Consider the following 25,905-nt stretch of genomic DNA (forward strand, 5'->3'; position numbering starts at 1 on the left):
TGTCCCTGCCCATGGCAGGGGGGTTGGAACTAGATGATCTTAAGGTCCTTTCCAACCCTGACTATTCTATAATTCTATGATAATATTTCTCCTTTCTTCTGATTTCAGTAGTTGCATTCCATCACTTAATCAAATTACACAAAGTTTCGGGATTTTCACTGTTTATGTGACAGGGTGGGTGATAGGAGCCATCTCTAATAGGGTTTTGTTACCTGCAAGGCCTCACTTGGCTTTGGAACACTTGGATGCACAAAGTATAAAATATCTGGTGACAATAGAAACTAATTCTTATAGGTGCTAAAAAATTACTGTTCTCAGTAAAGTTGAGGCTCAAATTAATAATAATTAAAAAAAATCCAGACCATAAAAAGCCTCCATTCACCTCAGTCAAGCATGCAGAAATTATAACAAGTAATTTACAATTAACCTTGAAAGTTTGTTTCTTAATTACTATCTACTTTAAGGTAATATCTTATATAAACAGGAAAACTTAACATTTTTATAGCTTTTAAGCTATTAGAAAGGTTACAAAGAATTATAAATGTGGAGTATTCATATCTTGAAATTGTGGAATTATTTACATCTTCAAATATAACCACTAGCATGAAATAAAGTTATCATAAGCAACTACTATATCATGGCTGTGGGATAAATAAAGTTTAAAAGTTTTGGTTAAGGTCTTTCAGAGAAATAAAAATGCTTTGGTTCTTTTTTTGTCTTTATAACATAAGGGAAAACTGTCAATTCTTGAGGAGCCTGCATATATTTGGCACCTACCTTGATATTTTCATGTAGACTGGTTTGAAGAAGTTAGGAACGGGGATTTACAGCTTCACAGCTAAACCTGGCACGGATTTTTGATAGTAGTGACCACCACTATATTTGCATAATAGGATTAAAGGTGCATACAACTATCTAGACAGTTTCAACTGAAAATTCCCAGCAGTTTAAAGTTGATGTTAATAAACTTTTGCAAACATATGCTGTGAATTGTCTGAAGCAGACAAAAAATTATGCATATGAGAAATAGATCAGAAGTAATTCAGCAATCCACAGTAACTTTTACTATAGATAAGATGGCTGACTAAAAGTGCACTAAAAAATAAAATATGTATTTAAATTTCTGCATGGTACATTTATAAGGTATGCTGACATGCAAAAACTATTTCCACGAATAGGAATTAACAAATATGTATGTTGCATTTTCAAATTTCAATATTAAAAGAGACTATGCGCACCAGGGGTATTTAAGGGAAATAGTGGTTAAGGATCGGTTTGATTTGTTTTTAATTAGCAAGCCAGAAATCTGTACAGCAACAAAAAACAGGCAGCAATGCAAATTAATATATATCCAATGCATACTCCAAAATACTAGAAATCAAGTTCATTTTGTACAGCGACATCAGTAGGAGCATAAGAATGAGCTGCAGTCAGACCATCTGGACCATGAGCTGTTTCTGGCAGTGGTCAGTCACAAATGCTCAGGAAGAGACTTGCACTATAGGAGAAAAGAAAGAAAGGTGGTGTAGTGGTCTGTTGTTTTGCCTGTCCAGATCCTGACAGCCAGAACCTTAGGGAGTCCCCTGACGCGCAGGTGTTTCCAGTTTCTTGTTTAATAGCTCCTGAATGACCTTTCTTTCATTGCTTTTGCAACACCCCATGACAATATGTAACACAGGTTGGTCAAGTATTATGGATGTGCTTTTTCATTTTGAAGGGTCTGCCTGATAATCACATTGATTGACTCTAGGTCTCGGGTTCTGAAAAGCAAATTATGATTCCTCATTCATTCACTTTCTCTTGGTTGGTCATGATTTTACAGACTGCTATCATGTCTGTCCTCCATGGTCTGCTTTCTGATTTGTGACATTTCTTGTTATATGAAAGCCTTCATAGATCTCTTGTAATCGTTATCCTCTTTCTTCCTGCGTTGTTGGGTTTGGAGATTTTTGTTTTGTTTTGTTTTGTTTAGTATATAGTTTATGAATTTATATAATATATAAATAATTATATTAATATAAATAAAAATAAAAATAAAATTATAAAAATAATATATATAAATAATACATATATAAATAATTATATTACTTATATAAAAATATACTATGACTATATAATATCATATCATATCATAAATATAAATGGAATTTATTATGTGGACATGCTAAGCTGCATAGTATCAGTGTCTTCTGGGTTCTTTTGTATTTTTTTCCTCATAACTATGTTCTGTTTGAGATTTGAGCAGACAGTTTCACAGAATCATATAGTGACTCTTGTTTTTCTTGAGCAGCAGCAGCTGACTTGCAGCCACTTACTTGGCATGAGAACATAGGGAGGGAGAGTTCATATTTGAAATATTTAACATTTATCAAAATTTAATTCAATCTGCTGTTGTATAATCTAGTGCATCAGTACCCTGAAGTCCTTCTACATCTCCTCTCACTTTTTACTTACCTCAGAAATTATATACTTTCATCAAATTTTTTTATATCATCAGTCACACCCTTCTGTAGATTATTTAAGATGATACTGAACAGTTCAGGATCTGCTAAATACAGCTACAGTGGTTAACCCCCTTCAGTGTGGTAACAGAGCTCCTCTGCCTTACCTTGATTCCTGTTTCTACCTATTGCTTTTTCCATGACTTTCTATCCCAGATCTGCTTAATTACTTTAGAAAATATTTAGGGGAATCATGCCAAGAGCCCCTGGAAATCCAAGATAATATGTTAAATAGATTTTCATGACCTTATATGTTCACTAATTCCACATAGGAATATGCACAGAGTTGTGAGACATTGGATTCAACAACAAAGGTAGTGCTGAGTCTCCTTTTTCTGTTGCATTTATTTTAATTTTCATTCATTCCACCCTTTATCATAGTTCCTATCATGTTGGCTGTATGGACATCTGTTATATTGATCTTTTTATCCCTAGGTTTCCCCTGGATGTCTTGCTAAAATCCAAGGACACATTTTCTGACTTTTTTTCCTTTAGTACTGAAGGTGTTTTGAATGATAAATTCCACACTAGGGGTAACAGTTCAGCAGTTTAATATTTGACTTGCCTTGAAACAGAGAGTGACCATTATGTTGATCCAGCTAGATGCTTTTGTCCATTTTATCAATTTATTTTAAAGCCTTTGATAGTTTTTGCTGCAGCTGTTGTCATCAGTGCTATCTCTTCCTTCAGATTCTTCAGATTAGATTCTGTCACAAGTGAAGAAATAGGTCATGCACTGTGACCTCTTCTCTTTTTGTGGTAGAAAAAAAAAAAGAAAAAAACACTTATGAAAAGGTTTTCATTGAGCTGGTTTTGCTAGTTAGTATTTCTATATTTTTAATAGCAAAATTTATCTGGCTGAACAGGCAGTTCTCTACAATTACCTGTGTAAATCCTGTGCAATGGGGAGATGTGAGCACTGGGGTGAGGGGCGGTTATGGCAACAGGAACATGTGATGGCATAAAATGGAGTTTTGCAACATCCGAAAAGTTTACTCTTTCATCCTTCATTTTGATGTGGACGCTGAAATCCATTTTACTTGCCACTCAAAGAAATTAATTATAAATAATGGATGAAGAGAACTTTTTAAAAGTGATCCTGTTTGTAATAACTGCCTTGATTTTTGTATACATGCATCCCAGACAACTGTATCTGATCACATGGGGAATCACATTCCTGTGTTATTGTCTAGAAAGCTACCTCCACACTCTTTCTTCTTACATTGCCTGAGCTTTGATGGTATTTTTCCCTGATGTAGATCTCAATGACACCAATTTACTTATAAAGCTTTCCTCTCCTGCTGGACTTTAAAAGCATAGCATTCTTCCCATTGAAAGAAATACATTATTTTCAGCATTTTATGCTCTCAGTTTGATGGAGGTTTAGAAATTTTTATGAAGAGGGTTGTATTCTTCTTTACTGTGTTGAGTGCAGTGAAAAAGGCACTTATTTTTCTAGCTGCTGCTGCTTCATGTTCTTTGTGTTGTCTGAACTGCCTGGTCACAAGTGGGTGTTCTGTGATTATGATAGCAATGCATGACAATGATACAAAATTAATGGTTGATGTAGTAGCAACTGATATCCAAACAGACATGGAGACTAAAAAAATCTCATGATTCATCTTAACCAGCAGTAATCATAGCAAGAGTTTAGTGCAACCTATTGCTTACCCTCACCCAACTTCAGAAACTCCACATTAGCTGCCATCCCTTTCATTCAAGGATATCATCTTTTGTAGTTCCTTCAGGAACAAATATTTTGTGCACTGAAAAATCCTGTGCCTGCTCTTGCTATTTACTGGCCACAAATCCACAAATACTGGCAATCAACCATATCTGTTATTGACGTGCCCTGGTTCTGCCAAGCCTTAACCATGTGAATGAAGTAGAAAGGTCTGGTGTAATAGCAGCAACTGGCAAGCAGTATACAAGAAAATCTGAAATAATAGCACAATAATTCTACTACTGAGTAGTTTATGTCCAGTATTTTGGGTCTTTTAGAGATGCTTGAAATTGTGGAACAAGATTTGTCATAATTTGAGTGTGGTATCTGCAATAATGGATTTTTCTTGTAATTTTTTTAACTTTTTATTTAGGAGGTTTCCTCTAAAGGGTGCATATACAACTTTATACACTAGCGCAGAATTTCATGCTAGAAGGAGGGAATGAGAGAAGTGTTAAGAAATATCATGAAGATAAGTTCAGACTGTCATTAGGGAAAACAAGGCACACAGGTTTTGATTTTCAGTATTTTGCCCTGAAGAAGCATGGGAATCAAAGCTCAAACTAAAAAGTTGCAGGAAACACACACTTCAGAGAAGTCTGGATTTCATCCTTCTATCATTTCAATTTAAAGGTACTAGAGATGTCAGTAATAAAATAGCAAAATGTCTGTGATTTCTGCAAAATTGAAAATGGAAAAATTCAAAAGTAATAATTGTGAAATTAGAAGAAATGTTTTATAAATGTTGGCTCAGGTTGGTGGGTACAGTGCTAAATTACACCCTTCAGTATCTGATTGCTGGTGTGATGTTGGTAGGTACTTTTAAAAATTGAGGAGAAAGATGACAGAGAAACTAAAGGCAATTTTAAACAGTTTCAAGCAACTTTTCATCACTGTGTGCTGAATGAACTGGTTTCCTAGTGATCAAATTGTGTCATGTTCTGGTTTCCCTTGTAAAGCCTACCCAATGCTTGCAGCTTCAATGGATTTCTTCCACCCTGTGTAGCTGCACATTTCCAATATGCTAAACAAACACACTCAGCAAATATTTCAGATGGGGATCTTTGTCAAAACAAAATCTATGGTGCTCACCTCAAGTCATTACATTTTGAGGTCTCAGAGGTCTGCCTTTTCAAGATACAATTTTATTAAAAGAATGAAAGCTGAGCTTTAGTCGGAGGTAGCAACAGTTAGTGTGTGAATCACTTGAAATCCATTGGGAAACAATCACATAAGGAATTTGTCAGAGAACACTTTAAAGGTTTTCAAGAGGAGGGCTTGTGTATTGCTAGCAGTGAGATGCAACTCACTTTCGGTTTGCTTTTTTCTTCCATTAAACTGTAGGTCAGCTTCCCCTTTCATTCATTCTTTCACAGTAATGTGACTTCTGTTGATCTTGTGTGGGTCTTTCTAGAATTATGTCACTTAGGTGAGTTCCAGTTCACTCACATTCTGTGAGCATGTAAGGCAAGACTGGTAATGTGTCCCTAGTTTGCTGGAAGTTTTTGTGAGCAAAGAAGTCAATGTTTCAGGTATACATCGTCTCTACTCTTGGTATATCTGTATAAGTGACACCTAGTGTTACGGACCAGCAAGACTGTAGACCGTAGGGGTAGGCATTACTGTTCCTTGGGCAGATTCATGACACATCTCTGATAGGTTTTCCCCGTTACCTGCCGAGTGATGTTCCTTGCTGATGCTTCTGGCTGTTGAAGGCATCAGCAGCCACTGTCTAGCACACAGCACAAGCAAAATCCTACCTATTTAAGTATGCTGCGGTAGTGACAGATAACTTGGTTTGTGATGGGTATCTTGGAATCGAGCATGAATCTAATTTTAACTGTGTTTGGGTAAATAGTGCTTCTTCCTTCAGTGACTCTTTTGCCCTCCCTGAAATGACTCTGAGTGATGCTCCCTTTGCAGATTCAGTCCTTCAGATGGGACAGATGAGGGAGGCTTACAGTGATGTGGGTGTTCAAGAAATTTTCTAGCTGTTTTATTTTCCCATCTTTAAATGCAACAGTCAGGACCAGAGGGAGAGTCTCCTACACTTTATGTGAGCATGAGAAGTATGTTGTTTTTATTACTTTAAGTCAAAATTAATCCATTGCAGCTTGTGTTCACACTGGCTATGAAATGACAGCAGGAGTGAGGTGAGAGTAAGTGATAATCTCTTGGCATTTGACACTTAAAATGAATGTGTGCTTGTGAAGTTCTGACTCATTCATTCTTTTTCCAGTCAGTCGTGTGGCTTAGCAATGCACTTCAGTACTGTGATGGATTTTAGATTAGACAAATAACGCAGAATAACAAACACTTTATTGTTTGACGGAAAGGGAAGTTTTCATTTGTTTGACATCTTTGTGTCAAAAAGTATATGAAAAACTTGCAAGTTTGGGTTTTTCACTGTCACTTACATCATATAGCAATCTTAAGGACACAGAATGCCCCAAGCCACATTCCTTTTAGGACATCTTTCTCCAGGACTTTTCTGCACAAAAGAACATAGACACTGAAAAATGCCATTTTAAAGTGGAGCAGAATTGGGAAGCACCCACTTTTGTGGAAAGCCACTTCAGATGTTGTGAGACTGTAACTATGATGGTGAGATACTATAAAGTGTTTTATGGACTTCAGAATAAACATAAATATAGAGACCACATCACCTGAAGCCCTGAAATGCATGAGGAAAAGTCAAATCAACACCAATCACTGAAAACATACTCTTTAAGGCAAACAGAAACATATTTGTTCTGAAGAAAAACAAGTAACATCCATCCTTTTTAATTCCCTCCTGTGGATGTTATTACAAGAAATAACTTATTCTGCTGATATTACCATACCCTGCAATTTAAGATGAACAAACTATCATCAATCCATATAATAGTTATTGCAGTAAGGAGAAAACTGCACTATGTTTAAAAGGAAAATAATATGAAACCTCAACAACCAGGGTATATTTTTCATTGCTTAGATTTCATCAGGTTTGCATTGTCCCAAAGCATTGAAAATGTCCTTCTTGTATAAAAATTTATATTAAAAGTGACTGGCATTTAATCCATCAAGATCACTCTCCTTGAAATGGCACAGGAGATGTCTGCCAATATTACTTCTCACAAAAAAATGATTGCTAATCAATCTCTGTACATGTGTGGTTTGCTTCACCCACTCAGCTAAATAAAGTTCCACAGCAAACTGAACCCCATGGAATGTCAAGCTTTTTCTGAGATTTTAGCCCAGCAATAGCACACACATTAAAAAACTACACCCACAGAAACGTTTTGAGTTTATATAAAAATATTTCTTATCCTGTTGAAATGTAACAGGCTCATAAAGACGTAGTTCTGTCTTTAGAAGAGGTGTCTCTTTGCCATTGGCTTTTATAACTTGCAGTACTGTCCTTTAGATATGAAAAATTGAAACAGTAGTTTGGGTAAATTTGTTTCCTGAACATGACTTTCCATTTTTCAGCAGTATCAGTGCTAGGAAAAATGAGCAGTCAAGAACAGAGGAAGCTGAAGTCTACTAGTGTACTCTGTTCTACCAGTTACACCTCCATGAGCTTTGTCTCCCTTGGAATTTTTGTGTGACATCCCTGGCTGCAGTTTTTATTGATTGTGTAGCAGTTGACTGCTATTTGAATTATGCCTTCTTGGTGAGGCTATCTGGGTGTAATGGAGACTGTAGGTTACATTGCATATTCTTACACACAATGGCTGAAGATTGGGTAATAATAGCTGTGTAGATATCACATTTCTGTGTGCAACTGTGTACTCTAACAATCTAAAATAATATTTTCTTGCTTTTAGTCTATGTTCCTCCATTTTTTTTTAATTTGTATTATGATATCCTGGTTTCAAATGGGATACAGTTGATTTTCTTCCTAGTAGCTGGTACAGTGCTGTGTTTTCGCTTTAGTCAGAGAACGATGCTGATAACACACTGGTGGTTTAATTGTTGCTGTGAATACTGCTTACTCAAAGTCAAGGACTTTTTAGTCCCTCATGCTCTGCCAGTGATGAAGGGAACAAGAAGCTGGGAGGGAGCAGAAACAAGACAGCTGACCTGAACTGGCCAAAGGGATATTCCATACCATGGAATGTCATGCCCAGTATATACACTTCCTGGGGACAGGCTGGGCATGGGTCAGTGGATGATGAGCATCATTTGTCTTTCTTGGGTTTTATCCCTCTCTCACCATTTCCTTTTATTATTGTTGTTATCTTCGATTTTTTTTATTATTATTTTACTTTATTTCAATTATTAAACTGTTCTTATCTCAACATGTTTTACCTTTTTTTTTTTTTTCCAATTCTTAGTTGCCAGCTGTGCTTAAACCATGACATCTAACTACATATAAACACTACCCTTTCTACCTGAGAACCTTTATAAACCTTAAAAACATTTTTCAGGTTTATTTTTTCTTCTTAACTGATGAATTTCATAGAAGTCTTTGATGTTTATAATCTCCATTTGCCATTTTTCTGTATGAAATATGCTTGTTTACATGAAAATTCCCTAACTGCACATGCAGGAATAGCTGGGGGATGCAGAAGCTCTCTGAATTGGACTTCTAGGCATTTAGACATGTAGGACTAGTGTGCTGCTGGCTGCATTTTTCTTTTCAGGCTTATGGCTTTGTTTCCTAAGTCCTTCTGTTCTACTGCGTTGGCTTCTTAGAGTATTTATTTTTCAGTCTGATTTTAGCAAATTGCGGTCTATATCAAAGTGTTGCCTTTTTTGTGTCTGTAGTACACTGAACAACTTCTTGCCTGGAGATTAGAAACCTCCTGAGATCTGAGTTTTCTTTCTCTGCAGAAGTCCGACTGCTGCTGCACAGAGAGCAGCAGCATTAGTCCCCTACCAGTCTGCTGTGAGGCAGGGTTACAATTTTGTGGACGTTATTCAAGTTACAATTTTGTGGATGTTGTTCACCTGTTTGAGCTGTATTTCATTTATAGGTTAATGGTAATGCTTTGGTTATGCAGTTGCCTCATTGTCAGGTGATACCAATGAAGAAAATATTAGACTTCCAAGTAAACATCTTTGTTATGAGTGGTCTTTAAATAAAGCTCACATTCCCAGGTGTGAGCAACAGGGGATCTTAGGTTGATATTAAAAGGGTATGTTTGTGCATTTATATTTATGCAATGTTGGAATACGTTACTGGATTGACCACTATAAAAAAATGAAAAGTAATTGTCTGTTAGCTGATGGAAAAAAGAGAAGATGTGGCAAGCTTATATGTCCTATTAACGCTTGATGGCTAAAAGGACAGAGAGATACTTCATCATTGAACTAATGTAGATTTATCCCAGCTGCATGAGTTTGCCAGAAGTGAAAGTTAAACCTGCCTTCATCTCCATACATAACTGAAGAAGAGATATAGGCTTTTAATTGGGAATGATTCAGATCTTAACCTTAGTTGGCTTCTGGAGAAGGCCAGGTCAGTCTTTCATTTTTTTGCATAGAGAACTAGCATTGACTGTATACTTGCATATATGACTCAATGGTCAGTGAGAGAAATATGAGCTCTTGCTCTTACTGTAAGCAAGCTTGCCAGGATTATAGGCTGCTCTGGCAGGAGCTTCCAAATAATTTCTAATTCAGTTGTTTTTTACTGCTCCTTGTTCAACCTCTGGTTAACCCACCTAGATTTGTAATATAAATCAGGTTAAGAGGGACCTCCAGAGGATTTAAGAAAACTGGAGAGGGGCTTTTTACAAGGGCATATAGTGACAGGACAAGGGAAAATGGTTTAAAAGTGGAAGATTTATATTAGATATATGGAAAAAGTTCTATACTGTGAGAATGCTGAGGCATTGGAACAGGCTGCCCAGAGAAGCTATGGATGCCAAATCCCTTGAAGTATTCAAGGCCAGTTTGGACGGGCTTTGAGCAACCTGGGCTAGTGGAAGGTGTCCCTGACTGTGGCTTGGGGGATGGAACTGGATGAGTTTTAGTGTCCCTTCCAACCTATCCATTCTATGAATCCAGTCCAATGTCTTGCTCAAGGCAGGGTCAACTGTAAAGTTACATGACTTTATCCATTCAGGTCTTGAAACCCTCCAAAAGATGCAGATTGTACACCTTCTCTGGGAAGCCTCTTCTGCTGTTTGACAGAAGTCAGAGCTACCCCTGATGTAGTTTATTACCATTGGGTAGGTGGGTTTTTTTTTTTTGGTTGGTTGGTTGGGTTTTTTTCTCTCAATTGCTATGAAACTCCATGAGGACATAAAGATCTTGGCTCCCTCATTCTGTCATTTAGTAATCTCCTTTTAGGCAACAAAATGATGCCCAGCTCCCCCAGCCTCTCTGTCACATTTTCCAGCCCCAACCATCTTGATGAACCTCCATTGGACTCATTCAAATTTGTTGATGTCTTTCTTACGTATGAATTGACACATTATTCCCATATTAGTCCAGATGTAGTCTAAAAATTGCTGGGTAAAGGATAATAAAGTGAGCTCCTTGTGCTCTTGAAAAATATTACTGTCCAGAATCCAGGAAGAACATGAAACAAATCTGGAGCCTGTTTAGTTTCTGCTAAATATGAAGAGAAAGTGCACTTAACTGCGTCAGAGCTCCCTGGCAGGTCCTGTCACCCTTATTTGAGAAATCCTTTCTCTAAAAAATGACAGCACATTTTTTTCCTTTATTTATCTCTCATTTCACACAGACGTACAATACCTGCAAAAAAAGAAAAAAAAGTTTTTGGAATTGGCAATTGGCAATAAGTTTCAGTGTGAAGAACAAAGAAAAGCTGAATAAAATTAAAAGGTAGACAAATCAACCCGAAATGAACAGAATCTCAGCAATCAATTCACTACAGAAAGTTTACTCAAAAATTCTGATCCAAGGGATAATAGAATTTAGGGGCTTGAAATATATGGGTAACAACAATACAGACTTACGTTAATTAGGATGAAGTTCAAATGGGGATTTGCAGATATCTCAAGCACAAGGAACAAAGCAACACCTTGCTCTGTCAGGGAGATTACTTGTAGACTTGCAACTGGGAGAAGGCTTGTTAACAAGAGTGTCGTATTTTATAGCAGGCCATAGAGCTGCTGCTGGAGAAGATGAGTTGGATTTTCTTAGATAATTGTTCTGCTGGAACGACAGGAGCCAGTTTGCTAAACACAGAGATCACTTTCGTAGGCTTATGTGCTCTCAATTAAGTACTGTCTAGATCTCCTTTCTCATTCCTTTCACATGTTGCTGGCTTTGGGTTAACTTAAAAAATGTCCCACTCTACCTCCTGTATCTCCTATACCAGTGGATGTCTTAGGTGAGCAAAAGGGCGAAAGAGGGAATTTTCTGAGATGCTCATGAAGTGTGGGTAAGTAAATAAGCCTGTGTTTCCTTCTCATATTCAAAATAATAGTGGGTGAAGCATAAGTGAATTCCTCTTTCTGTGTCTATTAGCAAGGACACATCTCAAGACTCATATTTCTTTCTGTATGATGCTGCGACTGCTGGTCAGATGATAGTGATGTTTTAAACAGGCAGGACAAGACAGATCTGTCTTATAGCATCTGTTTGCCATTGGTGAAAGCCAAATTACAGGCAATAAGAACAAATGAGTTTTTTGTAGACACTGAATGAGAGTCTGTTAATGTCGTGGTTCTGTAATATATTTTCCGTAGTACACACATTCATCCTTAGTGATTCTGCATACTTTCTGGATTCATGGTGAATTCATATTTAGATCAAAGATCACTCATTTCTTCAACAGATCTTCCTGTTTCTGGCTTTCTTCTCTTAGTCTTTTTCTTCCTCATCTTTCCCACCTTCCCCTTACTCGATTTTGTGTCCAATATAGCCTTTTTTATGGATATTTCCTTTTCTCACTGCTGATGTCGTCCTGCAGCAGCATTGTCCTTTCTAGCACCAGCTACTGTAACTGGTGGCTTTGAAACGCAGAATATTTCAGAAACCCTTGTGCTTCTTTCCAGGGCTCATATTTGAAAATTAGGAAGTGTCAGTGGATGTGGACTAATAGCAGGTTATGCTAGGAACTTTTTAATGTTACAGCAGAAATTGCTGTGCAGCTATTTCAGGGATACATACTTGAGTTGTTACATGGTTGGTAAAGACATATGATAAAGAGATAGTAGGACTTAAATATTGCAGCAAGAGCATGACTCTACTGCTGTTCTCTTCCTGCAGCATTGTATTCTTGTCAGCTAAATAATTACTATACTGAGTAAGAGACTTTGAAGACTGATACTGGACAGTGATTCACTTAAAATACAAAAGCATATATAAACCTGATTCTTATGTATTATGGTTTTGTTCATTAAACTTAGTTGAATTCACCCTCTATGTATCCAGTTCTGGACTCCTCACTACAAGAGACACGTGCATGCACTGGAGAGAGTTCAACAGATGACTATGAAGTCAGTTAAGGGTCTGGAGCATCTTTCATATGAGAAAAGATGCTGTTCAGTCTGGAGAAGAGAAGGCTTAGGGGAAAGTTCATCTATGTGTATAGATACCTGATGGGATAGTGTAAAGAAGATGGAACTAGGTTCTTTTCAGTGGTGCCCAGTGACAGGACCAGAGTCAATGGGCACAAACTGAAACACTGTAGGCTCCCTCTGAATATCAGGAAACAGTTTTTTACTGCGTGGGTAACTAAGCATTGACACAGTTTGCCCAGAGAGGAGAAAGTAAAAAGATGTCTAGATATGTTCCTGGTTCTAGGTGTCCCTGCTTGAGCATGGGGATTGGATCAGATGACCTCCAAACTCAAGCCATTCTGTGATCCTTTGTTATTTTCCTACTAATGCGAAACTTTTATGGAAATCTCTATCCTTTACTGCAGTTCTGGTAAAGCTAATGAGGAAGATACCATGTTATTGTGATCAACTCTTTTAACATTATATAATCTGAAACTGTTCTGAGGAAGAAAAGCATGCTGCACCATCAGGGTGAAAATGATAGCTGTTTTCAGCTTCAGAACAAGTGAGCGAACATTGCTGTTGCTACCTGCTAATGCTGATAAAAGTAGTGAATCTGCAGCTACACAAGACATCTAATAGCCATTTGTGAAGGGGAGTAAAGGGCTCTTTTTAGTTGCATCTTTATATTACATAGAAAAGGACAGCACTTTCATGATGTCGGGACCTTGACTGAGAGTCAAGTGGTTATCTGCAGGTGATAAGATGAATCTGAACAAGAAAACTAAACTGATGAAAAGAAGGGGCTTGGTTAGGTTGTTTGTTGTTTGTTTTTTTTTTTTTTTAATTTATCTTTCTTTTGTTCTTCAAACAGTGGAAGCTCTACATTTGGGAACACTGATGGCAGCACATGGTTATTTCTTTCCAATCTCAGACCATGTTCTAACACTAAAAGATGATGGCACCTTTTATCGATTCCAGGTAAGTGTTTTCAATGCATTCTTAATTTATGCAAATGCAGGCTCATATTAAAGGCTTTATACAAAGGTTCATAGCAAGTTTTAACACACTTTGTCTCTTGTGTAACCTAGTAAATAGTAGCAATTCAAACAAAGTAGTATTGAAGTACTGTGTATTCTTCAGACAATTGCAGATACATTTCTACATTGATCTCTCAGTCTCATTGCATACAAAAAAAACCATGCAGATGCTTCAGAACATGTTGGAAAGATGTATATGTATGCCTACAACTACACATATTACTTAGGTACCTACATAGTTGTATTTTATCATACTAGATTTCAAACTAAGGGCTTGGGGACCAGCAGTGTTGCTTTTCTAGTAATGAATAGCAGTCTACAAATTTGCAGAGAAACACCACCTTTGGCTTGAAGCAAATATGCTTGCACATCATCTGATTATGTATTCTACAGAAGAAATTAACTTTGCTTGCCATGTATCACCACTGGCAATGGTGGCTGCATTTTGTATTGCTCTTCCTATTAGGTGGTCTTCCTGGCAGGTAGCACCAACAGCTGCTCCAAGATCTTCCTTAGAGATTTGTTGTTTTGAAATGAGGTGATGATTGTCACTATGAAACTGATGATATGAAATACCATAGTGATCCTGCCCTGTTAGTTTTGTGTTAAATACTAACAGAAAAATATCTGAAAGAACAAAATCCATTGTCTTCAATATATTTAAGCCTATGCTTTGTTTTAAACATTGTTCGAGTAAGAAGCTATCAAGAATAAAAATAACTGAGATTGTGGTCTTTAAAATGCAGAAAAAACACCAATATATTGGAGACCAATCATAGTCTCAACCATTGTATTACATTAATTGCTGTGCAATACTTTCATCAGTATTTTGGCTTGAGTTCTACAGACCCATATAAGAAAGGTTCATAATATTTGGTCTAAAACAAAATCTTGGAGTGAATATAATTAATTATGTATAGCACAGTCTGTCAAGAAAGAGAATGATAATTTCATGCGTGCATATGGTATTATCATACTTTCATATGTAGATCCTGTGGGTCAGACAATACAAAAACCCTGTCCTTCAGTGAGACCATAAGTTACATGTATATGGGGAACACAAAGAGCTGTCACTCCAAGCCTCCTCTCCCAGATTCACACTTATGTTTGATCCTGCAGAGAGAACTTGAAGGAAAATATTTCTTTCTCACGATGCTTCAATCCCATCAATGTTCAGTGTAAAGAGGAGAGGGGTGGCACATAGGTGAAGGGACTTACTGCTGAGGGAAAGGCACTGATGTGATGAGGTAAGTGAAAAGTGTAAAGAGTTCATAGAGCGGTTGAGGCTCCAGGTCTTGGTTTTCTCTGCATAAGTAGTGGCCAGAAGGGGAAAATATCTGAGGACTTCATTTTGTAGAGAATGGGACTTATTTATAGGAGTGCTGGTCATTGAATTCTGAACAGCTTCTGGCCTGCTTCTCTCTTAAACGTGTGAAATGAGCACGTCTGCTAGCATGACAATTTCGCTGAAGGAAAGTATAAATTAGAATTAGCTGCACTGTGAACAACTAAGAGTACTGCAGGTACCCTGCTGTGGGCTTTCCTCAGAGATGTCTACAGTCTGCATGTTCAGACATGAAGTTTCAGTGAGGGTTAGTCATTAGAATTGTATCAGTTGATTTACATAAGTTAAGGATTTGGCACCTATTTGACATGCACATAAGAATAAGGTAATTTCCTCAAGTGTTACTCAGTGTATATCTACAGTATTTTGTTTGTTTGCTGCTTTGTGGTACCTTTTACATTGCTATTCCTATGTTACAATTTTAGCTGTTAATGTACAGCATGAGAAAAAATTCATAGTGGTGTCATACTGTTAACTGGAGTTGTAACAGCAAAAGTTATAACTTCACATTCCCCACCAAATTAAGGCTAATATAAAATCTATTACTGAAGCTGCTAAATTGGAAGATGAAGACAACATCCTCAATGAGGAGGAAAGTTTGACTGCAAATGTGTGAATTTTGAACTAGAATAGTTGTTTGGGTGCTTTGGAAATAGGACCCCCTGAGTATTGGACAAGATTCACAAATTTCTGAATATTTTAATAAAAAGAGAAAGTCGTGCACCTGCCAGCACTGAAAAGTTCAGAAGCCTTCCCTGCAGAGTAATCTCACTCTTCAGTACAAAGATCTAACCTACAAAAACCAGGCTATCTACAATAATGTTCTCTATGCATTTTCCAAAGGGTGACACATTCCCTCATGACAGTAGAATTAATTCCAGTTTGTTTTAAACAACCTTCTGTTGTATACAAATAGCTAAAAGCAATGGAGATTGTGCTTCATTTATGCAAATACCCTTTCCAGGAAAAATTATACTTTTTCAGTTATTCCTCTTGCCATCAGGAGGGCTATAAAGTCACTGGGTTTTTTAAATAATAGCTTCTTAAAAATAATAATAAAAAGAATCCGTATCATTCTTTGACCTACTTAGGTGTAGTTAGGTTAGTTTCTGTGATAACAATTTAATTCAAAGGGGATGGATCTAAATATTAATTGCCTTACAGAGGAAATTTCTTAGTAGTCTCAACAAGGCAAATCAGAAAATTCAGGGGCAATGATACTTTCTGAACCATCTTGAGCAGCTGCATTGTGTTTTTGTGGTAATTTAAGCCGGGGACCAAAGAAGAAGCTGAATAGCTGCTAACCACCCTCCTTTACCTGAGAGCAAGTTGCTCTAGAAAACAGATCTTTCTGGGGACAGGGGTTACTTATTAAGACCTTTCATCTGAGTCCACATCAGTGATAATATGTCTGTCCTGGTAAGAAATGCCTGACTGGCCCTTTTAGCTTGTAAACTTCTATAATAATCTCCCAGGGAAAGATATGCTTATTTTTTTCTTCAAGTTGCACATGCATTCTAAGTGTCTCAGTGTTCATAGTGAAAAAATAATGTTTCCTAATATCTTTTGTCTTGGAAGCTCCTAGGATCCTTGAGGTTAATGGTAACGACACTCCTATTTTTCTATAAGATTAATTTGTGATTTAATGTAAATTAATTTTCAGAGATGAAGTTTAGGTTCTGCTGTTGTTCTGCAACTTTTAAGATGGTAGGTGTAAGCACCTGCGAGAAAACGTAAAAATGGGAACATTTTCTTGTGAAAATATGAGTCTGGTGAAGATAGCAACAAAACCCAGGGATCTCGGCAAGATGAAGATTTCACCTGTGGTGTCTTCTGTACTATCAGTGGGAACACTTTCTTCACACATTTAACTTCTGCAGCCGTGTTTACCTGTGTCTACATTGGGGACAAAAATATGTAGCAATCACTGTAAGGATCTTGGCATATCTTTGCTGCAGAAGAGTGTAGATCATGAAGTGTTGTGGATCCTTGTGTCTCAGGTTCAATTACATTGCTTCCCACATCTCTCTGAGTCAGCTTTGCTTGGCTAGGTACCTCTTGGCCCAGTCCTGGCCCAGCCTCCTGCCATTCTGAATCCTGAGGCTGTGGCTGAACATCACAGCTCCCTAGCTACTGTCCACAGCCTTTCTGGATAATCTACTGTGCCTTGAGGGAAGGAATTTACTGGGAGACAGATTTTAGAAATAAAGGAGAAGCGGGTATCTTATGCAGCATTTGGCAGATTTTCTTTGGCAGTTGCAAGTGCAAGGACTAATTCATTGTCTCTTCAGCTCAGGCTCAGCATAAAAGGATCTGTTTAGGTTTCAAAGAGGCAAAACCAATTTCAAACCCATGTGCTGACTACTCCTATCTGTGTCCTTTTTCCTTTTTAAACTCCTTACTCAGGCATGCTTTCTCCCTCACTGCTTTCTGTGCTCATCCCCTTTCCAGGTTAGAAAAGAGGAGTCACGGAGCCAAAAGGTTGTTTCAAAATTCCTCATCTACTTATTTTTTAATAATTCCGAGGTAACTGTGGAGCACTACTTGCTGTCATCCGTCCTCCATGGGCTTGACAGTGCTAGACCAGTGATCTTAACCTTTTCTTTTACCAGGAAATCATTTGAGCCAACTGCAGTGAATGTAAAACTGAATGCGCATGAATTCTGCCATCCATCATGCAAGGCATTACTTTTTTTTAGCAATGACTCGGTTTCTGCTGTTTATAAAGACTCCCTGGTGCCTGTGAAAAGAATAGCAGTAATATGCAAAGGAAGGTTTATGAGTGATTTGCATATTCCTCCTTCATCCCAGTAATTAGATTTGAAAAGATTTCGCAGATTGGAGCAGCTTCAGAAACAACAGTTCTTTTCTTATTACTATCACAAGGGGTAGCTGAAAGATGCTTAATGATTTCCGTCCTTAGTAATACAGTTTAATACATTGAAACTAGTCATGTTTTATAAAAGCTGATGGGTAACACTGATTTTTATAAGTGGCTCTTTCATTAGCTCAGATATTATTATTGATTAATTTTTATGGTAGGGCCAAAGTAAATCTGTTTGTTTTATCACAGGATTACCCGTGATGCATAGCAGCTGCTGCTGCCAATTTGTTTAGTGCAGAATATGTACTATATTACAGGATTTTGTTTCATATGACTTTATTAATAGGAGGATTATGGATTTCTGTGGTTAGGTTTACTTAATTATATTAGTCTGTAATGTGAGAGAGCCAGTATGTGTTTGTATGCAAAAACATTTTTTCCATCAATAGCATAAAGATCCTTGTAACAGCCTGTTTTTTTCTGAATGCTTAAATGTCCCTACAGTCCCATGTACAGTGCTAGGTAAGCATTATTTCTCCAGCTGCTGACTTGTACTTGTTCAAATTACAGATACAATTAAACAAAGTGCCTTCAAAGTGTACTGATAAAAACTGGCAGCATTATTTCTGCCTGGGCTGATAAACAGTACTTGACTTTGCCCAAACCATTCTACCACCCACCTTCCTGCCGGTTACAAGTGGGATGTCATGGCAAAATGACAAATGTTCCCTGTTTAATACTCGTTCATGACAAACTGCTTCACATTTCCTTCTGAGGAAAAGTAAAATGAAGTACAAGATTTCCTTCAGGTTTTCTATATTTCACAACACAAAAAAAAAAAACAAAACCCACCCCAAAAAACTTGATATTTCATAATCTTCTCTTTGAAAATGTTAGTGTAGAGGTACAACATGTTATACCATATCCATAACTCTCCTGGGGAAAGTCTCCACTTAGTGTGGTTTCTACATTAGGAAACAAAGCGCACAGAGTGTATAACATTTGTGCTATAGGAATATGGGATATTGCAAGGGATGTTAGAATTCATCTACAGTATACTTGGGATATTCAAGTTGTAACAAATAGTTAAGCCAAGCTTTTTTTTGCATAGTCCAGGTATAGAGAAGGTAATTTAAGTGGCCAGAGCCTCCTTGCATTACTGTGGAAGATTTTAATAGATCAGATGAGAGCTGGCAGCTTTCTTCTTTGCACACACCTCCTATTCTCATGCCTGACCTCATTCTGCGCTAACAGGGATCTTCTTATTGTACTCTTTTAACTTCCTAATATTTTCTGGGTGAATGAAGCAAATCTTCCCCCAGTCTTCATGGATAAGCTCTCTAGCAAGTTCTTCTAAAGGGCTGTTAAATATCTAGACTGTAAAATTGTGTGGAGACTTTTGAAGCGAAAGTGGAAAGATGTAAACTCAGCACATATGTAGTCACATGTTATGCGATAGAACTATTTGAGGGATGAAGTAAAGACTCCAGTTGTAGGAAAATCAGGGTTTTGGAGTCAAAGGTTCCAGGGGTTTATGTCTGAGACCTTGTGCAAGCTCAGTGTTAACTTGCTTGGTGCAGAGGCTGGGATAAAAAATCTCTGCACAAGTAAGAGCCCGTGAGGTGTTGGGGCTGAAGAGGGTTGCAGCTGGGAGCAGTGGGGATGCACTCAGAGCAAGCCCCAGAAGAATGAAGACAGGCAAGGGGCTATCCAGTGCACTTGAGGGATGCCTGAATGAGGGACCTCCTTGATACACCTTTCCCCCAAAATTTAATGTATCATTCTAATAATGGAATTGTACTATTGTGGGAACCTTGTGACGAGGTTTCTTCCTGGGTCTCTTTTTCTGCCATGAGTAACATTACTTGAGATTTACTTTTATTTTGTTAAAGGGTTTTCCAGTTTACCCAGTGTGCATGGGACATGGTGAGGTAGATTAAAACCAGAACTTTGACTGTTAATACCAAAGAATTAAACAAGAAAACGCAGAACACACCTTTGGGAAAGCATCAGTCATTTTAACTACACACAAGTTTATTGTTGATTTTTTTTTTCATACAATCACAGCATTGCAAAAATCCTTTAACCAAATTCCATTGTCAGTGTCTAGGATTTTTTAAAGATTTTTCTTGATTTTTCTTTTCTTTTTTTTTTTTCTTTTACTGGCTTTTTGCTTAAGTTTTTATTCTATCCCTTACCACTGTTTTTTTGTGCCTGGTTTTGGAATTGTCCTTGTCTATACACCCACCAATGCTATTTCCTGCTTTGAAAATGATTAATAGTTGTCTACTCTTTGAATACAACTTTATCAGCACCTGTAGCTACTTTTGAGCACATATCTTATAGTGATACCATAATTATAGAATCATAGAATGGTTGGAGCTGGAAAGCACCTTGAGATCATCTAGTTCCAACCCCCCTGCCATGGACAGGGACACCTCCCGCTAGACCATGTTGGCCAAGGCTCTGTCCAACTTGGCTTGAACACTGCCAGGGATGGAGCAGTTACCACTTCTTTGAACAATCTGTTCCAGTGCCTCACTACCCTCACAGTAAAGAGCTTCTTCCTTATATCTAACCTGAACTTCCCCTGTTTAAGCTTAAAACTATTGCCCCTCGTCCTGTCACTACAGTCCCTGATGCTTTATTTACTGGTTCTTTACTAACTGGTTCCTTGCCTACTTGTCAGAAAGTACTGTAGAACTTTGCCTTGGTCAAAATACATAGCATCTACTGTTCATTTCTCATCTGGCAGAGGCTTTACACTGTCAATGACCTAATATGTTTTTGAAAAATCAAAATTTTAGTAATTTTTAGCTTTTAAGGATTCAGAAATAGATACTTTATTACAATTGTTCAATCTAGACATCTGGAAAGATTAGAATACAGAAAATTTTGTCTTTTTCCCTTTTCTGGAAATGGTAGACCTTCCCTTGCTGTAGTCTTCTGAGGCCTTATGAGATTTTTTTTTTTTTTTTTAATTACTGCTATATTTCAAAGGTTCCTGGAATTATTATTTTCACATGTGTAGCTTGCCCTTAAGGTAACTTGCACCCCTCTAAACATCATGCAGATAATCCAATACTTTTGATAACTTTTGGCAGTTAGATACTAGATACTGCAGAGAGAGAAGAAAGAGAAGTACCAGAGCAAAGCTGCATCATGATATTTTTATATATATATAACTTATATGCACATAACTTACAGTGCTGAGAGACCAGAAGTTGTTCCTTAGTTTGGTGAAGCTTTTTAGTTTTCTACAAATAAACACAGTTTACCTATGTGAAAACACAGTAATTCCTTAAGCATTCGCAGGCCTCTGACCTGAACTGTCTGACCTCATATAAATATTTCTCTTCCTGTTTTCTGTCCTGTACTTTGCCCTGTAGTCTTACCTTCATGTCCAAATTAATTTTGGGCATGTTTGCAGAGCTGATTGCAGGCAGGCTTGAACTTCGTTCCCACTGGGAGCCAGCTGGCTGGTGGCCAGCTCCGGCCACATGCAGTGCTTGAGCTGATGAGCTGTATTTTTCAGCAGGTCTCATTAAATGCATCCGAGCACCATGCAGGCAGGGTCTCAGCTTGTAGTTCAGATGCAGCTTGTGCCTGCCCAGTTCAGAGAATCAGCAAGGAGAGCTCAGGCCTGTGCATTATTCCCTGGGCAGAAGGACTTGAGCAGTCTCCCTCCTTCTGGAGACTCAAACAAGGAAGGTATTTAATAATCTTCTGTACTTATCTGTACCAGCCATCATTTGAACCCCTTTCTGATATTATAATGTTTGCATTTTGCTGGGATTTCTTTTTTGACTTCCCTTATAACACATTATTGAAGCCTTTTGTTATAACTTGTCATCTGCTTTGCTAATTAAAACTTATGTTCTATTTTAACTTTTCTGCTTTTATCTCCCTGGTGCAGGGAGGCTTAGACTCCTTCTTAGTGGCATGCACATTAATTTGTGCTTTTGGCATGATCTTTTTTACATGTTTAGTTGGTTGGAGATTACCAGTAGGCGATTGCACTGGCCTGTTGCTACACTTTGTCTCTAAAGGTACTTGGACATCTAGTGCAGTCTCTTTCAATAACCGCCATCTGCCATTTCTTTGTCTCTTGGTGTACTTTCCTGAGAGACCTTGCCTGCCTTTTCTCTGAGCCTGCTGGCACTTATGCTGCAGTGCTCTTCTTTGCAGAATACCAGTCTCATCCTGCAGTCTCACTCCAAGTACTACACAGCTGCAAAGTCTTGGTTATGTATTCTGTAAAGGAATAAGATCTATCTTATCTGTTCCCTTTAAAGTGTTGTTCAGCTTCAGAAAGGAAAAAGTGTCATTGGTGCATTTTCATACTTCTCAGCATTGGTCTGAACTGAGTCCCTCTGTGAGAAGCAGTTCTTGCCCCTGGAACACACCTTTTCATCCTTCAGAAAAGCCTTGGCCCTGTTGTCCCCTAGTGAGCTAAAGTGACATTTCACAACATTAAAGATCCTGTCCCCTTTCCCATATTCTGTTTAGTGCCCACACTCCCTTTGCCACTGATGTGTAAGTCCCGATAAAAAGTTTAATGTTATTTTAACTAAATACCGAAACCAGTAATATCAGATGTATCCTTGATTGTTATTACGTCTTTGCCTCTCGGAACTATTTCCTGCAGTATTCTTGCTGGCTGGGAGTAACTTTTCCTTTGTGTATGAAATAACAGACTTATACTTGCATGATAAACATATAGTTGTGAATATATAGTATTTCCTCATAGTTTCTGTGAAATGAATGCCCAAAGCAGTTGTGGAATCTGCTTAGAATCAGAAGACAGAATTTATTTTTTAATCTTTGCTGGGATGTGAGTATATGTAATTTGTCAAGTGTACATATGTAATTTGTCTAAGTGTGTATGAGGAGGTTGAATATGGAATTTGCAGCAATTATACCCATAATTGAAAGAGTATCTATCTCTCTACTTCTGAAATTGTTCTTCCCCTCTACCTTTCTCCGGACGCTCTCCACTGTAACTGCAACTTTCCTGTAAATAAAATCTGAGCCCCAGCCACTTTCAGCTCAGGAGCTGCCTGAGCGAATATGGTTTATGTGTATTTAGTAACCCTCACTGCATCTGTAGGGGTTTCTCCTTTTTACTTGTTCTTATACTGGTCACTTTGATTTCAGTGGCACTTCAAAGGAATAGTTCATAGGAGATTCATTCGTTGCTGCTTCAGAGCACAGATTAGTTTATAAGGAACACATCCTTTAAAGTTAGCTTGTTTCTTTTTTAACTCATCGTGGTTGCTACATAAATAGCTTCTAAATTGCTCGTTGTTACAAGAGAGAGAGGTTTTTCACAACATGCATTTAACCTGAGTAGGTGCGAATGTATCACCCTTTGCCCCTGTTGCTTCCCAGATTAACATTAAAATAGTTTGAGGGAAATGGGCAGCAGGAGAGGTTTCCATTTTTGCATCTAGGAAATCTTGGAGAAAAAATAGTAAGAAACAGAGTGAAGCAGAAATTTTTCCTAAGGGAAGCACCTGTGTTTTGAAATACCACCCAGACCTATCCACGAATTTAATGAGATTGATACAACTGCTCAAATAAGATTTAATAATCTGTCTATTCATGTATGTATATAAATATGTATGAATGTGTTATGTATAAAATACTATAATCCTTTACATTTTGTTAAAAGCTTACCTTTTTAGAAAATAAGTTATTTGAGTGAAAAATGTCTCTATGGTCTTATATTCTTCATTTGATAGAAGAGAATTATTTTAACAATACAGTACAGTTTTAATAAGCATAATGTTCAACCAGTTATCAATAACTTTATTGGTTTTCCATTTTAAATAAGTCACATTTTATATCACGATTGGTAAAAAATTAGAAAAAAACCCAAAACTTCAACAGATGCAAAGAACTTTGACAACTTTGTGGAAAGGTTGTATTTAGTGGCCTTTTTAAAAATAAATAGAAATGAATAGCTCCTAGGAAAGAATATTGACTATTAATATATACTAATGAAAACTCTCCAAAATCAAGAACTGAATGTATCCCAAAGTATCTTCTGTCTTTTCACTTTCTAGAACTGATTCTTCAGGACATGTAGGAGGTGTTTTGCTAGAGAAGATGAAAAAGACAAACTCACTACCTAACCTTGTGGCTTTTGTTCCCTTAATTTTAAGAATGCAAAGAACACTTTGTTCCTCTTTTGCAATGTTATTCTGACACTAGTGCAATAAACAAGCATACAAATGTAATTTTCTGTTTTTATGCCTATTTCAAAATTGCCAAGTTAACAATATATTAGATCTACCAGAAATGTAAATTGACTCTGAAAACCAGTATCAATCCAAGGACTGTATAATACTTGCATTGTCTAACTTGAGTTCCCTACTTTTTTGTTTTGTCTATAGACACCCTATTTTTGGCCATCAAATTGTTGGGAGCCGGAAAACACAGACTATGGTCAGTGTAGAAACCTTTCCTATTTCTCTCGGGAATTATGTATTATATGAATGAAGACATCATTGCAATCTGTCTTGTTTAATCATCCCACTGTTAAAAGCCTAATTATATGTCATGTAATTCCTGTACAAGAATTGCTGATGTTGAAATGAATGTGGTGTTACATTTTTTAAAGTTTATTAAAAGTTTGTTGAAGTCAAACTGGGAGTTGATTTGAGGGGAAATCCCCCCCAAAAGCCTCCAAAGTCATCAAAACCTGCCTTGCCATTTACATCTGTTTGCTCCAGAAGTGTAATCATTTACAGTAACAAAGTCTCAGTAAAGCAGAGGACACTTTACTGATGGTTGTGCAATAGATACTTTCAGATTCAGACTCAAAGATGTGCCTAGTTTAGATATCTTATATCTGATACAAGCTGTGTGGAAAATATTTATTATGGAAACTAGTATGGCTCTAATATTAACTGCATTAGAAAATACCTTGCTTATTTGTCTGTTTCTTGGGGTTTTAATCATAAACATTGTAATTACCGATGTGTGCTTAGGAAAATCTGGACATAACAGTAAAGCATTACAAAAAACTCATAAAATTTATAACAAAATTAAGTGCTGCTCCACACCAAATAGTGATGTAATTTTTAAAGAAAATGGCTTATCTATGAACAGCCTCCTGTTCATTCTAATCTAGACTGTAAGTACACAGCTCATCTGAAGACCAGGTCACTTATTTAGATAGCTAAGCATGTACATGATAGTTTACCTGTTTAAAAACTCAAACTTTGAAAGTCTCTATTTAAAGCTTTTCAGAAATTTAGATATGTGTTCACATGTAATATGGATTCATTCTCAGCCCTTGGGAGCTGAAAACTGCAGGGATGGACGGTTCCAATAGATGCTTCCTTCCTGCAGTGGACAGAGTTTAATTTCAAATACATCGCTAAACAAAACAATTTCAAGCTGAGACTCTCAGCAGAGCTGAGCGCATTCAATGTAGAGATTGAAAACAGTGACAGTTTCTTCATTTTATAGAAGGAGAAAATGTTAATCTTTCTTTATTGCACTGAGATTTGAAGATGTCCAGCAAATTGTTATTGAAAGCTACAGAAGAAGGGTAATCCATACCACATCTGAGTGATTAGCCACTCTATAGGAGGAAATTAGTCTCTGAAGGAGAAATGCTTGATTTACCACTTATTACAGAGTTTTTCCTTTCCTTGAAACTGTTACTTGCTTTTCTCAGAGGGGCACTTCAGTATACTCTCCTAATATGTTAAAGATCAGAAAGTAATTTACTATGGTTTTAAGTGACACTAAGTTGTTCAGCTGTAATACGTGTTACATTACCAGGGGGATTTTAAGAAATAACTATATGCTTAAAAGGTCTGAACTTGAGATCAGGCTGGGAAAGTTTCAATTAGTATCCTTTAAACTAAATTAAGAGAGATTAAGTTTCTAGTCACAGTTGATTGCTGGATTGGAATTACACACCTTAGTCAGTAAATAGAAATCTTATACAATCTGTCCAGTTTTTGCATGCCAGAAATGCTGAATTAAACTTAGGATCAGTTTCTTCGTCATGTAGGAAGGTGCCTTTGCTGACAGTAAACATACTCATTT

The 25,905-nt window shown here is 37.2% G+C and overlaps 1 protein-coding gene across 8 annotated transcripts in view; it reads left to right on the plus strand.

The window, feature by feature from the left end:
• Positions 1–25,905, plus strand: part of RGS7 (regulator of G protein signaling 7) — a 285,204-nt gene that overhangs the window by 187,454 nt on the left and 71,845 nt on the right. For all 8 annotated transcript variants that reach the window (XM_065680183.1, XM_065680181.1, XM_065680185.1 and 5 more), the window contains exons 5-6: positions 13,504–13,610; positions 24,237–24,288. In XM_065680183.1, coding sequence (XP_065536255.1) covers positions 13,504–13,610; positions 24,237–24,288 — 159 coding nt within the window. The remainder of the gene's footprint in view (positions 1–13,503; positions 13,611–24,236; positions 24,289–25,905) is intronic.

Source organism: Lathamus discolor, chromosome 5 (genome assembly GCF_037157495.1).
Source record: "Lathamus discolor isolate bLatDis1 chromosome 5, bLatDis1.hap1, whole genome shotgun sequence".
In the NCBI taxonomy this organism is placed as follows: domain Eukaryota; kingdom Metazoa; phylum Chordata; class Aves; order Psittaciformes; family Psittacidae; genus Lathamus; species Lathamus discolor.